General features: G+C 48.2%; 1 protein-coding gene across 9 annotated transcripts in view; it reads right to left on the bottom strand.

Annotated features, from left to right (window-relative positions):
• Nucleotides 1–3,464: 3,464 nt before the first annotated feature.
• Nucleotides 3,465–17,499, bottom strand: part of Hdac4 (histone deacetylase 4) — a 257,499-nt gene continuing 243,464 nt past the window's right edge. For all 9 annotated transcript variants that reach the window (XM_041649679.1, XM_041649678.1, XM_041649681.1 and 6 more), the window contains 4 exons: nucleotides 16,674–16,807; nucleotides 5,957–6,041; nucleotides 4,997–5,138; nucleotides 3,465–4,750 (listed from right to left, as the gene is read on the bottom strand). In XM_041649679.1, coding sequence (XP_041505613.1) covers nucleotides 4,711–4,750; nucleotides 4,997–5,138; nucleotides 5,957–6,041; nucleotides 16,674–16,807 — 401 coding nt within the window. In that variant the 3' untranslated portion in view covers nucleotides 3,465–4,710. The remainder of the gene's footprint in view (nucleotides 4,751–4,996; nucleotides 5,139–5,956; nucleotides 6,042–16,673; nucleotides 16,808–17,499) is intronic.

Here is a 17,499-nt window from a genome sequence, read left to right as displayed (position 1 = left end):
CTGTTAAGTCTCCACCTCAATTAAATGTTTTCTTAGTAAGAGTTTCTTAGTAAGGGGTCTCTTCACAGCAATAAACCACCCCTGATTTATATAGATGTCCAAGTGAAGGGCCCAATGATTCCCATGGGCACAGGAGTCAGTCCCCGGGGTCCCAGGCACGCACATGCTGAAGGAGAGAGCACAAGCGGAGAGCAGAGATGGGAGGGCAATTAACGCAGTCTTTATTTACACCACAAGAGTGACAAGTGTGTGATGTGGTACAAACACTGGACCCGGGAGGTGGAAAGAGGTGACCGCCAGAGGACACCGCCGGTCAGTGAAACCCACCACACAAAATGAAACAAGAATGAGAAAACCAAACATGACCTCCAACCCCGCCAAGAGGAGAAAGCGCCGCCGAGGGGAGGTCCAGACAACCAAAGAGAAAACAGGCTGCTACAGAGTGAAGGTGGTCGTGGCTGCGGAGCCCACACAGCATCGTGTCGCAGCACTTCAATGGCTCCGACCACACTTCTGTAGTGAGCTCTCGCTGAGTGAGGTCAGCCTCCTGTGCATACATAGAAACAGCGTGTTTAACATTCGTACAGAGTGGAAAACAGCGCCTCCTCAGTAGAGCGTACGCCCCAGAACAAGGCCTGTCTGCGTTCTTTCCTTTCCATAGGAGACTCTGATCAATGTGAGGCCAGTGAGGCCATCAAGGCCGGGTGCAGAGCAGCCCCGGATCCTTGAGAGGGAGAAATGGTTTCCTCCAGTGCCAAGTATCGCTTAGACCCAGGGCTCACAAAGGCCTGGACTGCTCAATGTGGAACCCCAGCCCCGTGTCTTCCAGAAGGAACAAACCCGTCAACACGGCTGTGCCGAGACGGGGACTCACCTGAACCCCTGGTTCTCAACCAGGGGCCAGTGACAGCAGGCAGGGTGCACCTGGCCCCGTGTAGGGAGAGAAAAAGAAACAAACAAAACAAAACAAAATCCTCTCAAGCAGCTTGAGAGACAGGCAGTAGGGTCTGGATGTGGAGCTTGCCCATGGATACAATCGACTCTCTGTCAAAGGTGCTAGGTAAACTCTTCTTAGTGACACATGTGTAAGTAGTCCTTTCATTTTCCTTACGATAAAAAGTACATTTGCTTAAGAATAAGTTCAATAAGACTCAAACTCCCCCCTCCTCTCCTTCAAGGTTTTGTTTTGTATTACAGAAAAAAATTTCTGCATCTGCAAACATCATGAGAGGGGAAAGAAAGGCATCGTTTCTCTTTCCCCAAAGCTGCCGAGTTTGGCGTGCAAAATCTGTATACAATATAAAGACATGCCGGCGTACGTCCATGCAACCTCCAGATGTAGGAAACTTAAAAAAATATATTTATATATTTATATCTATATATTTATATATGTATCAATGCCCATAAAATACATGGGCCCAAAGTCTACAAAAAAGGATGGAATGAGCACGTGGCTGTGACCAGTGAAGAAGGAATGTTCTGACAGAAAGAAACACAACCAAGTCTATCACCAGTGCTGCGCAGACCACTGCAAATGGTCCTTTCTCGTGGGGACAGATCTCAAAGTAAAGAAAAACTCAAACACTTTGATTGAGCGGCCCTCGGAAGCCAGAGCCCCGAGACGTCCTTGTGGGTGGGGCCTTGGTAACAGCCACCTGCTGGTGGGGCACGGGCTCTTGGGCTGCCGCTGGAAGACCCAAGGGTGAGTGAACACCAGCATCTTGAGGACATGGTGTCTTCGGGCTTCCCTTAAAGGGATGTAAAGTGCTTGCTCCCCCGGCTCCCTGGCCAGCACCCACCAAGGCCTTTGCAAAGGAAGGGAGAAGGTGGAAGGTTCAAGGTCCGGGCAGGGGAGTGCTGTGGTCCTGCCCTGGAGGTCAAGGCCGACCTTCTGCCCTCCCTCGCCCTGGGTGACAATGGTGGGGAAGGGCCACGTGTCTTCAAAGGGAAAAAAAGGCTATGTGGTAGGTAATGCTTTCAGCTCACAGGGAAGCTGGAGTGAGCTGGCTCCCTGGCCAGGCCCCTGAATCAAAGGGTGACTTAATGGGACCAAAGTGAGTCCCTCTCACAGTACCCTGGCCGCCAAGTAGCCTATGACCCATCACCTGAAGAAGTAAGATGATGTGTACCTACCCACAAGTCGTGGCTGCCACAAAGAGGGCAGGTGGCAGGGTGTGCAGAAAATGGGCCAAGGCGGCCAGAAGAGCAGCTAGCTGGCCTCTGCCACCATGCAGTGCCACAGGCAGGGGAGGGGCCACATGGGCTCTCTCAGACTGGCTCCTTCTGCCAAGGGCCAGAGTAGTCACAGGGAGGAAGGAGTCAGACATGCCCTAAGATCACTCTACCCTGCGCTCTATCCACTGCCTTAGCATGGCACTGACTCACAGCATCCCAGCGATCAAAAGTCCAAGAATGTGTGCTCAGCTTGTCTGTCACATTACCCTGTAAATGCCACCTAACTCAGAAACTTGGCTGGGTGTCCTTTCTGAGTATCTCACTTCCTCTTGTCTGAACTCCACATACTTTGGAATGAAATTGGCGGCTTTAAGTGCTAGAAAAAAAGTTAGCAGTAAAAAGTCAGTTGTCATAGAAAAAAAAAAAAGAGCAAAGACAAAGACTGACTGTCCTTCAGGACCCTGTGCTCCTACGGGCTCAAGTGACAAGGGCCTTGGTTCAGCAGCCGCGGGCTACAAATCCAGGGCTGTGAGGCTGCAAAGGAAGCCCCTGAACAGGTGCAGGGCCGGGCTCCGAGCCAGGCGCTGTGGACATGCTTCAAAGGTCTTTGGGAAACTAGAGCTGGAGTTCTATCCTGACGGAGTGGTTACAAGTCCACGCTCAGTAATGCCGACCGCCCTCATGGCTCACGTGGCCTGCCTGCCCTTGTAATACTACTAATGTTGCAGGACAGAAGCCCCTGGCTGTGCAGCTCCTGTGGAGCTTGAAAAGACAAGGCAAGGGCACAAGCAGACGTGCTATTCGTTCCCGAGAGAGAGGTTCACTCTGAAAACCAAGCATGACAGCAGCGCTCTGCTTGGTACAAAAGAAACAAAACCAAACCATAAAAACAACCTTCAGAGTTATAAAAAAAAAATGTACAAGAAAGAATTTAGAAAGAAAAAGTTTTCGACATTACCACCTTCAGAAAACTGCTGAATGGTGAGGGGAAAAAATGTAAAAACCACAAAACAATGTTTTCTTCAGAATCTTTTGTGAAAAATTCATACAAAAATCAACAGCAAGTTTATATCCTTTGCTATAAAAACTCATCAGGTACATATGTGCATGGAGGCTTGGAGAGGGCAGAGGCTTTGATAGAAAATAATTAAAATTAAAGTACAAACTGGTAGGGAAGTTGCCCAGGGGTGAACATGTTGGCGATCTGGAAGCTGGCCAATCTGGAGCTCAAAATTCCTTGGGCTTCAATCCAGACCCCAGCCCTCAGCACCTCAGAGCTAACACACATGTCTTTCACCTGCCAGGACCTCTGCGGTCTGAATTTATTATATATATTTATATATACTTTGTCTATAAATGCATTATAAATATTTTATCAAGATCTCATAAGAATCGTTTCTTAGCTTGGAATACAGTGGAATATATATTATACATATATATATTTATTTATACCTAAGATTTAAGCAATACTTCATGCTACCTGCTTTTAATGAAAAGCATTCCGATCGTAACACTGCAGTGTGCCTACGACATGCTTCACAACCGAATGGAGATGCTCGACCGCTATGTGACGGATGAGAAAAGAACACTTTGGATCCATTTAAAATGTGGTGGACTTCAAAACTGCCGGTGGTGTTCGCTGCTTTTGGAACTACCTCATTTTCCTTAAACAGCGATCAAACCAAGCAAGGCTGGCTGTACTGTGGCCCCTGGAGACAGTGGCTGGCGTATACTTTTGTAATGCCAGGCCAGTGTCACCAGTTCAGCCAGCCACAGGACACTGTCACACCAATTCTTGGTGATTTTTCTTAAGGCATTGTTCCTCAGACTTCAGAAAACCCAGCCACAGAAAAATCCATCAGAGCAATAAAAAAAGGCACAAACTCGCATCTTCCGATGGCTTCGAGAAGCTCCAGCTGACTCCCAGGCTCACATTTCTGTTCTGTTCAGTTTTTTTTTCTTTAAAATTTCTTCCAACTCTGTCCCTCACTAAGCTGTGAACCCCCACAGCACCCCACTAAGGTTCACAAGGCAGGCCAGAGCCATAGAAAACTCTGTTTTTAAAAAAAAAAAGCTACAAGATGAGTTGAGTGGTTTACACGGAGACTGTGGGATTGTGGGTAAGAATCAAATGTTAAGCACCAGTTTTAATCAAGTTTTTTTCTGTATTATTAGATCTTTGATTTTCATTCCTCATGTCAACTCGATTCAGCAACTCTGCCTCAATTGCCACAGGCTTCTTCCTTCGCGGTCTTCCCCTGGGGAACCCACCAGCGTGTGCTTGGCTTTCCGCATGTCTGTATGCCTGTGTGTTGCGCGCTGTCCTGTGTTCCATGTGATCTGCCACACCTGGTGTTCGTGTGCGTCTCCAGACCTGTGGTCCAGGGCGGCGGAAAGGCCTCCCGTTGCTGCTGCACGCCTGGTGTCCCTTTGCACTCAGAGAGAGCACCAAGGCAGAACGCAGGAATGACACGGGAAAGTTTCTTGGCTGAGCTTCAAGACAGACAAACAAAGGAGAGAACAGCAGCTTCAGGGCTACAGTGGTGGTTCCTCCTCCATAGGCTCCTCCTCCGATCTGTGGAGAGAAGGGGGTCCGGTATGGTGTGTGAGGCCCTGTGCAATCAGGCTTCCTTTCCCACAGAGTTGTTGAGATCCCTGCCCCAATTCTCTGGTGGATAGTTTTAGTTTGGAGAGTCAGTGGGCATGTCCACCATCTGTCCTGTCTATGCAGGGCTAGCCTGGCATAAGGCTGGGTGCACACAGTTAAGATTCAGGCAGGTCCTCAAGCACAGGTGTTCCCAGGGCATGGGCAGGGGCTTACCTCTTCTCAGCAGGTTTGACGCCTACAGACAGTGAGGCCATGGCGGTGACAGTCTCAGCTTCTTCGTTCTCACACTTCTGAGCCTCAATTAGAGAGTGTCCCACGGTGGAGGACAATCGCTGCAGGCAGCGCCAGTACTTGCCTGAGGGAAGAGGGAACACTCAGTGACTTTCCCACTTCTGCTGGCTTGGCTCACAGGTCACTGGGCCCAATGAAAACTTTCACTCGTGCCTGCAAAGTGCCTCTCTGAAGAGTGCTGCCTGGTGATGAACTCACACACACTTATCTGCAGCACAGGCCACTGGACATTGGGTTGGAACTTTGTAGGGCCTGGTTCCCTACATTCACAGGTCTCTGCCTTGCTGTGGGCAAGCAGAAATTCTGGGAGCAGGCACATGCAGACTCCCGGGGTTGCTCTCCAGAGCCTTGTAGATGCTGGGAATAAACCAAATCCAGACCCAGCACAGGGAGCCCTGCCTAAGCAGCTTTTTAGAGTAAGGGTGTCAGGAGAAATAGCTTTGAGGCCAGAACTGAATGGCCCAATGGGAAGTTAGTAGAAGCCTTCAGGTGTGCATCATCTATGTAGCTTTTGTACCAGGATGGGCAGACCAGAGAGCCCAGACAAGAGGTGGCAGGTGTACCTGGGGCAGGCAGGGTGCTGCATGGGTGCCTAGCTGTGTGCCGGCTGCCTAGCCCTGGGATTTGGAACTTGAATAGGACATGGGTTCTATCCTATGCAAGGTACTTCTGGTCCAGGACACGGATTTATAATCCAAAGCATTCTGGTTTTGGGCATCTGAATGAAGTAACTTGGAACCACTGGTACCCAGATTCTTTAGAATCCCGGTGTAACAGGAAATGGTTCTAGGAGTCTCTTCTTGTTCATCAAATGCCAGGGAAAAAGAGACCTTGTGTTCCTACCCCGGGTCCCATGATCAAACCACTTGGCCAGCCACTTACTGTGGATGTCCATCACTTTCTCCATGGAGTGGATGGCATTGGCATTGGGTCTTTGCTGCAGAACCTTTTCTGGCAGAGGCTCAAGCTGTAAAAGAGACACAGATATATTATGATGGAAATGGATGGCATATAAACTATGTATGTGTTAATAGATATTCAGAGCAATATCTTTGCTCCCAAAGATACAGTAATTTGTTGGGAAGATAAAGTAACTCTAAAAAGTCAACACGACCGGCATATTTTTCCTCCTTAAGGGTACAAAGGACTGTACTCCAGAAGGAGGCTGCAGAGGATGTCAGTTTGGTGCCGTCGCTGTGTACCACTCAGCAGAGAAAGAACGGTTAGTTTCTTAAGCTACACTTCTATGACCCGGCCTTGCAATGCCCAAGATCTCTCATCTGTCTTTTCTCACAGATGTGGAGGATGGAGGTGAGTGGAGGGAAGTGAGTAGGTCTCTCACAGATGACAGGGCATAAAGTAGCAGGGCCCCAGGGCAGAATGAGCTCCAACAATAGCTCTGTAGACAGGCCTAGAGACCAGGGAGAACACACAAAAGGGAGAGCTAGAGCCAGTTCTAAAGGGAAGCTGATCTTACCTCGGCTCTGGGTTGAAGCCATAAAATAAAGCCACCCTGAGTTTGCCTGGCCTCAACCTGACTGCACAGCTGCCAAGTATAGTTGTTGGGCTTCCCGATCCAGGGCATTTGGCCAAGTCACTGCAGCCCTCTGTGTGACATCCATCCCCAAACTGGCTGCATGTGAGTGCTGCCAATTACATCCCAGGAAGCATGACCTTCTAACCGAAGACATCACTCAATACAGCCAGCTAGTGGAGCCAACATGGCATTAACCTCAAGCTATTCAGCAACTAAAGCAACAATGACTGAGGTCAGGCTCGGCAGGAAAAGACTGGAGAAGCTTGCAGCACCCAATGAAGTTAGAATTAGGACCTGCTTAAGACAAGCCACAGGGACACCAGAAAACACAGAGGGTCAATGTAGAACAGCGTTCTCATGGCCACAGTTAGGACAGGCTGAGCATTGAGCTAACACAGCACGGAGTCATCACCCAAACTCTAACCCGAGCATAAACACAGAATTAAGTAAGTGTATGTGTGGGAAGACAGATATTCCCGATAGAATTGCTAATAATTCCAGGATACAGAACTTACTGCTTCTCCACCTATACCTCATACAGGGGAAAAGTGGTGACTTCAAGTGAAGGCAAGGTAACTGAAGTGAATACAGCTCCGTGCAGCATCACGGTGCAATACTGACAATGGTCAGGCCACTGACATCTCCCTCCCCAAGTTTATCACCATGAGCAAAACCCCACACATATTTTTTGCACTGCTGTGATAGGAGGAAGGGTTTGTTTGGGTTAGGGCCTGAGGGCTCAGTAAATCCTGGAGGGAGGTGCAATGGGGAGAGCAGCCACACAGGCAACCAGGCAGGAGCACAGGTGAAAACAAACTGCCTGAGGGCCCTGTAGACAAAAGTTATATAACTTCCTCAACAGTGTCAAACATACAAGTTTGTAAGGGACATTTTACACTTACACTGGCCAACATAAGCTAAGACAAATTCCAGAAAATCTTGACCAGAATTTCCTGAGGTCATCAGAGTCATGATGGGAGGTGGGACAGGCAGGGGAGACCAAGGGGTGCAGAAGAATCAAGCTCAACACTAGATCCTGGGTGGAACAGAGGAAGGGTCCTGTGTAGAGCTGGTGACATCCAGATATACCTGGAGTTCTGTGGACACTCAGAGGAGAGTCGGTTTCCAGGCTATGACAAAGTCTCAAGTAGTGGAAAGGTTGGAAAAAGGGGAAAGTTTCTGACTGGTGTGCGGGCACTTAGGCATTGTCACTGACACCCCCACCCCAAATAAAAGGTTCATCTGTATTATCAAAGACTGTAGGTACACACGTTCAATGTGTTTTCAATGATGAAAGAAAGAGGTCACTGAACCTGACCTGGTAGACTCGGGAAGCCAGAGTTCTGACCTGCATGTAATACCAACAACCAGAATATAAGGGTACGGAAAGCTGGGCAGTGCAAACAGTGGTGCTATAGCTGAAGGGATGAGGCAGAGCAGCCAGTGTTCAGGAGAGAGGGAGGCCCCAGCAAAGTTCCCCAGCTCTCAGGAATGAGCACTGGAGGAAGGAATGACTGATGTTTTTCTGTCGGCTGTGGCCTGGAGGGCCTTCTGGCTCTGCGGCCCTGGCTCTGCCATGGCTGCGATATGTATGTAGGTTTAAACTAACCCACTATTGACCAGCAAAGACTCAGAAGTCAGATGTGAGGGTGAAAACCTGCTAGATCAGAGAAGCCCAGAAACAACCAGCTGTCCTTGCTTTTTAGATGGAGACAGAGCAAGAGGTGTGTCTCTTCACTTGTCCTAAACCCAAAAAGAAGTGCCAAACTCCAATCCCACGCTTTCCTTCCTTTTCATCTTCTCAGCCAAATTCCTGGTTTCTCTAGGCTAATTATAGTCAGTTAGTCACAGGAGACTCCACCTCCTGATTCAAGGTTAACTTTATTAAGTTTCGGTGTGTCACAGTGAGATCAAATATCCTGCAATAAATGACCATGTACTCTCCAGTGCTGGAAATCCCAGGCTTAGGCAGGGAAGAGGTCCGCAGGGACAGCAAAACCAGAAATCTCTAGGCACGCTGGAAACAAACTGCAGAACATCAAAGGCAGACTCAGAACCCTCAGAGTAGCTAGAGACAGCAGATCATCTCCAGTCAGGACGATGGGCACACACAGCAAGACAAGCAAAGGGCAGCAGCTTTGTGCCAAGAGGACACTGGCTACATCATATGCCCAGTGAAGCTGCCATAGCATCTCCTCAAAACAGAGTGGGGTGTTGCCCTTTTCCAAGAGAAAACCCACAGGATATTCCTGAGACACAGTAAGAATGTCCTGCAGGAAGGCAGGAAATGAGGGATAATGGGGAAAGAAATCTCCAGAGTGCAATGTGGCCCAGACCCAACGTGGGTGACACATGACAGCAACGAAAATGTCCAGTCAGTGAAATTAAATAAGTGAGAGGAAGGCATGTAGCCTGGGAGGAGCTAGGACTTGGCTGCCAGTTTGGCAGAAAAACATGAAGATCTAGTTAAATTAGAATTTCTGATGAACAACAGTTTCTTAAATATAGAGGTCATATGTTCATCCTGGAGATCCCAGTGAGGCCACTGCGGTTCAGGCCTTGGCTCCCCAGGAATAAACCTCCCGACCCTGCTGAGAGTGCCGGCCCATGGGGAGGACGCCTGCTGCACATCTTTCAACTGGGCACTGGGAATACAGGGAGTTTAGGGATCCTTATCAGCTCACATTAAGAGATGGCAAAGAAGGAAAGTTGGGAGCTATAAGACAAGGCAGACAGAATGAGACTGGAGAAGTGATCAGAAGAGCTGAAAATGACCAAGGTGCCACTTACAACTGGTGTAGAAACAGACCTCAGCTTTGGACTGTTTAGCAAAGATATATAAGAAATCTAGGAGGTCGGCTGGAAGTCAATGACAAAAACAAGGGTCGCTGGGCGCAGCTGGCCAAAAGGCCGAGAGGCATCTTAAATGTTCAGCAGCACAGAGACTTGAGGGCTGACTGTGACTGGGTGTAAAGAAGGCTGCATGGTAGCGACAGAGCTTCAGTTTACCCAAAGAACAGGATGGCTTGATACTCTTTTATAAACCAGCTTAAGATGTGTAGTACTGGAAAGAGACACAAAGAAACGTCCACCATGGTAGGAGATACCAATGAGCATTTTTGAGACAGAGAAGACAAACCAGTCCAGGAAGCAGGAGTGACTAAGAGATTGGTAAGCTTGTTAGGTGGACACATGTGATTCCAGAAGCAAGTACAATGTACACAATCATAACTCCTTTTTATATGACAATAGTCTGTTAGGAATTGAAATAGAGACCATGAACGCTCATGTTCTCATGCCTGGAGATCTAAGCATACTAACTCAAGAGACAGAGAATTAGTCACAGAAACCAGTAATGGGGGTCAGTGAGATGGCTCAGTGGGTCAAGGTACTTGCACTAAGTCTGGCAACCTGAGTTCAATCCCTAGAACCCCCTTGATGAAAGAAGACTGATTCCTTGAAGCTGTCCTCTGACCTCCATATGTACCATAGGGCACGTGCGCGTGCACACACGCACACACGCACGCACGCACGCACGCACACACACACAAACACTGGGGAGAGGACTTTGTGGACAGTGTGTGCTGTGTGAGCCTGTTGTGCCCCCCATGAGCAGATGGCAATGTTCCTAAGGACCGATGCCTGGTTGCATGGGGCCCGTGCTGGTTTGAAAGAAAATGTTCCCCCAAGGATAGGGGCACTATAGGAGATGTGGCTTTGCTGGAGTAGGTGCAGCCTTGTTGGAGGAAGTGTGTCTCTGTGGAGGTGGGCTCTGAGGTCTTATTTATGCTCAAGCCACACCCAGTATCTTAGACCAATTCATGTTGCCTACTAATCAAGATGCAGGACATCTGGCTATTTCTCCAGCACCATATCTGCCTGCAAACCACCATGTTTCACTATGATGAAATGTAAGCCACCCCAATTAAATGATTTTCCTTTATGAGAGTTGCTGGGGTTGTGGTGTCTTTTTTACAGCAATAGAAACCCTAACTAAGACAGGGCCCAAGGCCCTTTGTGGATGAGAAGCAAGGATAGAACAGAGACCCTTAGATCATGGCTGCAGCACAGATGCAGAGCTAAGGTCAGCACTTAACACAATACCCAAAACACACATTTAACATCACTTTGGAGCGAGGTGTGTGCCAACAGTGCATGCTCACAAGGTTCACCAGAAGGCCGTGGAGGGTTTTCCAGAATCCTGGCTCCTCAGCTCTCTTTGGCCTCTCTTGTACCAGACTTTCCCCGGATTAAATTAAGTTTAGTAAGTATACCCAGGGCACCACAGGCCACATGCTATGTTGTGTGCAGAATGCACACCATGCTAGCAGCCTCTGTGACATCCAGAGTCCCCAGCCACAACTCTCCATCTTCAGTTGTTGTGCCAGCATAGCTTTTTCACCAGTGTCTTGGACTTGCCTCCCACAAGCACTGCTCAGTGCAGTGGCTGAGCAGACCACCCTGGGACTCGGGGGCTCCTTCCAAGCAGGTGTCCATATAGAATGGACAGGGGGCCAACTATCATTTGAGCTGGCTATATGTCTGCATGTGCCAGCTGCTCTGAAATCTTTCTTAACTGCTTTTTCTTTCCCTTTCCTGGAAAATCTCTCTCCATGAAAGCTGACATGAAACCTGGAAAGGAGGACTACAGTGGCCTTTCAGCAGTGAGATGCTCTGTGTCCCCAGGAGAAAGGAGACAGGACAGAGGGGCTCGTTCTCAGTGATGAAGCTTCCGTGTGTTCCCCTGAGCACAGAAGAAGGACTATGCTGCATTTGGACACTTGGGATCTTATGATGAGTCTGCACTCCAGGCAACGGGTCAACCTGTCAAGAGTACATCATGAATGATGGCTCTGCTCTAGTGATGGGAAGGTGGGAGCACAGGGAGAGGAGCTCCACACATCTCAAAATGCCAACCCTGTCCTAATTGGGGTGCTCTTCCTTTGTTTACCATAAGTGCTTACCAATCACGGTTTCATCTAAGGTTTAAGGTGCAGTCACCCACACTTGCCCCCTCCTCTTTCCCAACAGCTGACCTGTCATATACTGTTCTTAATGTTTCCAGATTTCACATGTACAGAAAGTGTGCTGCCTGTTCATTCTACTCCATGGTTGTGCATGCCTGTTTGTCCCAGTACCGTATTGTCCTCATACCAAAATTTGGTAAGGCCATAACATAAAAGGAAACATTACAGGCACATTTCTTTGATGAACAAATATGAATGCAAAATACTGGGGAAAAAAGTACAAACTTAGTTCAACAACACATTAAAAAGATCACAGACTATAACCAAGTTAGACTCATTCCAGGCAACTAAGGATGGTTCAATGTTGGTAAATTGGTTAAGTGTGATATAGCATAGAAACAGAACCAAGGGAACTCACATAATTATTTCAACAGCTGAAGAAAAAGTCTGTGGCAAAATTCAATATCACATCCTAACAGAAAAAGCAGCCGGAACAGTAGTGTAACGACATCAACATGATAAAGGCCATAAAAAACAGCCCCACGGGCAGCACCACTACTCATTCAAACCAGTGTTTGGAATCTTAGCCAAATAGCAAAGGAATGAGTCAAATTATCCCTGTGCCTACAATACTATTCCATACTTTATACTGTATCAAAAATTCTTAGATCTGAAACTTTAAAATACACCAAAAATTCTTAAATCTGATAAACACTATCAGCAAAACAGGATAAAAAAATCTGATAAACACTATCAGCAAAACCGAATACAAAAATAAACACTTTTAAATATACATTAACAAATTTGCTGAGAAAAAAAAACAATTTCCATTTATAAGCCAGTTAAAAAAATTAAAATAAAAAACAAACAAGATGTGAGATACTTCTATAACAAAAAGATAAACATTGAAGGGGAAAAAACCCGAGAAGATGGACCTCCCACATTCACAGTTTGGGAAATTCAGTATTGTGAAATGGCCATACTACTGTAAGCCATCTGTAGACTTAATGCAGTCCCTCTTTAAATTCCAATGACATTCATTATGCAATCCAGAAATAGAGCTAGAAACAAAGGCACTGAGTAGTCAGAGCAACCCTCAACAGAAATTAATACTGGAGGTACTCACCCACATACACTACTCCAGAGCCACAGGAGCAAAAGCAGTGTGATTATTCCTGTAGAAAGTGCCAATTACTGTTCTGGAAACCTGGAATCTACCAGTGAGAAATACCTTGCCCCAACACTATATAACGCAGAGAGACAGTATGTGGAAACACAGAGTCAGTGCAGAACAGACAGTGGAGAAGGTGGCACAAGGCTCTATGAGAAACAGAGCAGCTGGTAGAGGGACACAGTGTGTTGTAGTTTCTAACACAACACTTAGGGAGGGCCTGCCTGATAACCAAGTGGGCTGGACGACATATTTCCAGGAGGTTTCAAAGGCCCAATAAAAGCTACATGGGTACCCCTTCACTGGCTGGGCCACCTCACACTTTATCCATCCATCCCCCGCAGAATACAGCCTTGCCAATGGCTGACTTGGGATGAGGCTCATAAAGTAGTTCTGATTATGTCTGTTTACAGTGTAGGCCTACCTGGCATCTTATTTTTTACAGTGTGGGCAGCTCCTCTTCTGGAGCTAGTTGCACAGCTAGTTATCAGCTGAGTTTTACTGGGAAGCTCTGCTACAACTGTGTCCAAAAGTGGCTGGGTTTTCTTCTGCCCCTTCTCCTTGCTTTGGATTTACACCTCTGGATTACACCACAGGATGGCCAAGCTCTGACTTTTGGAGTTACCTAGGACCCAACACCCTGGAGGCTACCGTTAAGACTGCCTGCCTGGTCTAAGCTCTCCTCTGGTTCTTTGTGAGGGTCAACTGATTGTCAGACTAAGTTAGCTGTTCCCTGTCCCATACTGGCCTTATTCATTGGGCTTATAGTTAGCAGATACCCCTGTCAGGTGTGTGTGCGCAAATCCCTTGTTAGGGCCTTGGAACTCAGGACCCTAGCGGTGCTTTTCCTACTGTCTTTGGCATATAGAGTAACAGTTTCAGTGTTTTAAGAGTGCAGGCTAACCTGGGGTGAAGCTCTGGGATTCAGACAGATCCTTCAAGCATCTGCCTCCTCCCTAATTCCTTCTCTGCTGCATCTTGGATTTCTGGGCCCAGCCTCTCCATGCTGTCCACACAGCTGTCTTCTAGTTTCCCTGTCTTTGGCATCTCCGCCCTCTCACACTATCTAGGCCCCTCCTCTCCTGGGATATTCATATAACTCCATGCCAAGGTGCACAAGAGGCTTCCACCGAGCCACAGACACCTAACCAGTGCCTCTGCCTTGACCTCTAATTCCCAGCATCTCACAGAAGGGTCAGGATCTGCAGTAGGCTGTGGGAAACTTGGCTTGGCTGCCGTTCCTAGGTTTCCTGTAGCACTGAGCACAGTTGTTGGGTAATAGTGGCAAATGGGTCATCAGCTCTGTCTGAGATCTGTGACCTCTACTGCACCTGCTCTTCATGGCGTCTGAAGGCTGCTGCCCAATGACACATCAAGAGTTCTCAGGCTGTCTCTACCCTGTAGGCTGGGGTCTGGTTTGCCAGCACCTGCCAATGCCCTTAACACATCCATAAACCCCTCAATCTCCACCATCCTCAGACTAGAAGTCACACAGTAAAAAGGTACTCTGTGTGCTCTCTCTTTCTCGTCTTTCCCATAAGGGACACTGTCTAAGGTGAATGCCGCAGGAACCTGTGTACATATGAAATACATCTTGGAAAACAACACTAACTACTCTGGTGGCCCTTTCACATTGAGGATTATAGAGAAGCCAGTGGGAGCAAGTTTGCTGGGCAGGTAGGGTTGGGGAACACAGAACAGGCCCTCTGCTATTCCCCTCCCCAGCAACACGTGAACACTTGTGGCTGACTGCCCCTTAAGGGACCTGCTGTCTGTTGTGCTTAGATATTTTTCCCTCATGCCAGTTGCAAAGGAGGGCAGGGAGGATTGTCAGTCATGAGAGCTGGGTGGGGCTCAATGTTTGCTCAGTGTACTCTGGGACTGACAAAAAGCCTTGGCTAAGATGTGCATCCACTTCCTCTGATGAAGGAGCATCCTATAGGTAGCACGGGGGCAGAGGTTGGAGCCAGGTGTGTGTGGGGGTTCTCTTATAATGGGGTTCATACCAAAACAGGAATATGCATTTTGGTTCCACAAGCGTACAAGCTAAACACAGTGAGGACAGGAGTTTTCACTCTCTCCTCCTCTCTGTGCTTTCTAGAATAAAGCGTGCAGAGCAGATGACTCATAATGTACTTGACTATGAGACTGTGGTAGTCTGTGGACTTCTGACAACTCCTTGCCCAGTTAGAGCCTTGCTGTCTTCAAGAGCAGCCCTGAGCTGGCAGGTCAGAGAGTCTTCTAAGAGCCATCTAGACCCTGGCCTACAGGGTGGGGATAGCCTGAGAACTCCTGACTGAGGAGCAGGTGCAGGAGGGCCATGGGCCTCAGAGCTGCTGACCCACCTGCCACTATTTCCCAGAGACCAACGTGCTTGCATGCGACACCTGAGGCTAGTCTGAGCTACCTGAGGGTACAGACCCAGCAGCTCCTGGGCTGCAGACTCCATCACTGAGTTCCCCATTCCTGTCTGGCTCCTTCCTAGCACCTGCACACCACCCACAGGGAAGCAATGTGAGCAAGCCCTATGAAGCAAGAATTGCGCCAGTTCGGAGACAGATACACCAGCCAGAAGGGCCTAGAAAATCGCTCTGGAAATTGAACGACCCTTTCACAGAGTCACCTAAGCCCATCAGAAAACAGATAATTACGTTATGGTTCATTACAGTTATGAAGGAGCAATGGAAATAATCTTGTGGTTGGGGTCACCACAACACGAGGAACTGTATTAAAGGGTCACAACATTAGAAAGGTTGAGAACTACTGGTTCTCAAAAATAGGATTTGAGAATTTTTCATGGAAGGTATTTGCCAATGGTACCACATGCATTAGGGGCTCCCAGGGTTATGTGAAAATGCCACTCTCATCCTAGCCTGCAGCTGGAGTGGACCTCTGCTAGTGCAGTTATACACACAAGGGACCCTCCTCAGATATAGTGGAAGGGAATACACACAGTGTTCACTCTACTTTTGCCCTCAAAAGCTTTATCTGACCAGGCCTTTGAATACTGCTATGCAGGCCAATGCCTCTGACTTTGTCCTGCCCCACCAGTGGAGCTATGCAGAGCCCTGACCTTAAGGATCACTCCTAAACAGAGAAGGCAAATGGTTGCTGAATAAAGAGGACTTGGTCTAGCCCTGAGCTAATAATTCAGCCTGAACATGCTCATACCACCTGGACTGGATGGTTCTGTGTATCAATTTGACACAAGCTAGAGTCACCAGAGGAAGGAACCTCAGTTGAGGAAATGCCTCCATGAGATCCAGCTGTAAGGCATTTTCTCAATTACTGATCAATTGTGGCAGGGGAGTGGGGGAGAGGAGGCATCCCATGGTAGGTGGTAACATCCCTGGGCTGGTGGTCCTGGGTTCTATAAACAAGGAGGCTGAGCAAGCCAGGGGAAGCTAGCCAGTAAGCAGCTCCCCTCCCTGGCCTTTGCATCAACTCCTGCCTCTAGGTTCCAGCCCTGCTTGATTTCCTGTCCTGACTTCCTCTAATGATAGAATATGATCTGGAAGTATAAGCCAAATAAACCCTTTTCTCCCTAACTTGCTCTTCGGTGTGTTTTGTTGTAACACTAAAAATCCTAACTAAGACACCACCCAAGCCCATGGACAAGTTGCCAGAGAAACCTTGTCCATACGGGAGCCCGGAAGAGTTAAGCATGGCCATCACACTCCATGACTGACACAGGATGGAAGAACCAGCTGCACCAAGCACTTCTGAGATCTTAGGCCAGTTCTGTGTCCCTTCTGCTCATCTCTTAGCAAAAGTCATACTAGCCCTACTACATGGGTGGGAACAGCTGCAGCCCAAGCCAGGTGAACTGTTCACCCAAGTCAGAGACCAATGCCCTCCACCACCTGAGCTCCTAGTGGCAGGCTTTTGCCTGTGGTGTGACATATTCTGTAGATGACTACATACCTCATTTCCCAGAAGAGCAGAAACACACGCTTCAGAAGCATCACAGATGGCTGTCAGGTCATGGCCTCCCTCAAGAGCCAGCACAATCCGGCCACCAGCTAAGCCCATCAGCTGCTTTGTCAAGTACCCAAAACCTGCAAAGGAAGAGGGATATATGGGAACGGAGCACTTCAGAAACTCCACACAGTACCACCTATAAATACCAGAGGCTGAGATGTCATCTCGAGTAACTGAGGATTTCATCTTCACCCAATTGAGTGTGACTTTTGGTTTCATTGCTGTATTTTTATAATGCAGCCAGCCCTATTCAAAGGCTGTATACTAACCTGTCTTCCTGGGCATCTGATGTGCTCTGTACAAACATACACACGTAGACAAAAGCATGCCCGTATCAATGCTGTGTGTGGTGACAGGACTTTCGCAATCCATACCTGTGTATCTGCTTCCATCTAAGGTCACTGAGTCTTCTCTCTGTTCACAGTCCCCACCTGATATGTCACTTGGTTGGCATGGGGATACTACACACAGTCAGGCAGGCTGATGTTGGCTAGGCATGGGAAAGCCCTAGTAAGACAGTGACCTTGACCAGCCCCTCACCAGACCGATTCAGGTCCATACTAGGCTGCACCTTCTGCTAGCTATGAAATGCTAGTGGGCAGAAACTAATGGCGAACCCAGGTGTGTCTGACAGAAACACTGATGCTGGCTTTGGGGCTGGATATAAAAGCAGCTCAGAATGTGGTAACAGAGACTATTAAGTATGGTGGGTGCTTTTAGTTCCCTGTCTGGACCCCACAGTAGGTTCAGTGGGCTCGAAGATGCCCTG

This window comes from Microtus oregoni, unplaced genomic scaffold (assembly GCF_018167655.1).
Source record: "Microtus oregoni isolate MIOR12 unplaced genomic scaffold, Mior012 000004F_ref0000308, whole genome shotgun sequence".
Lineage (NCBI taxonomy): Eukaryota > Metazoa > Chordata > Mammalia > Rodentia > Cricetidae > Microtus > Microtus oregoni.
The sequence above is the reverse complement of the archived record's forward strand: the minus strand, read 5'-3'. Positions and strand labels throughout refer to the sequence as shown.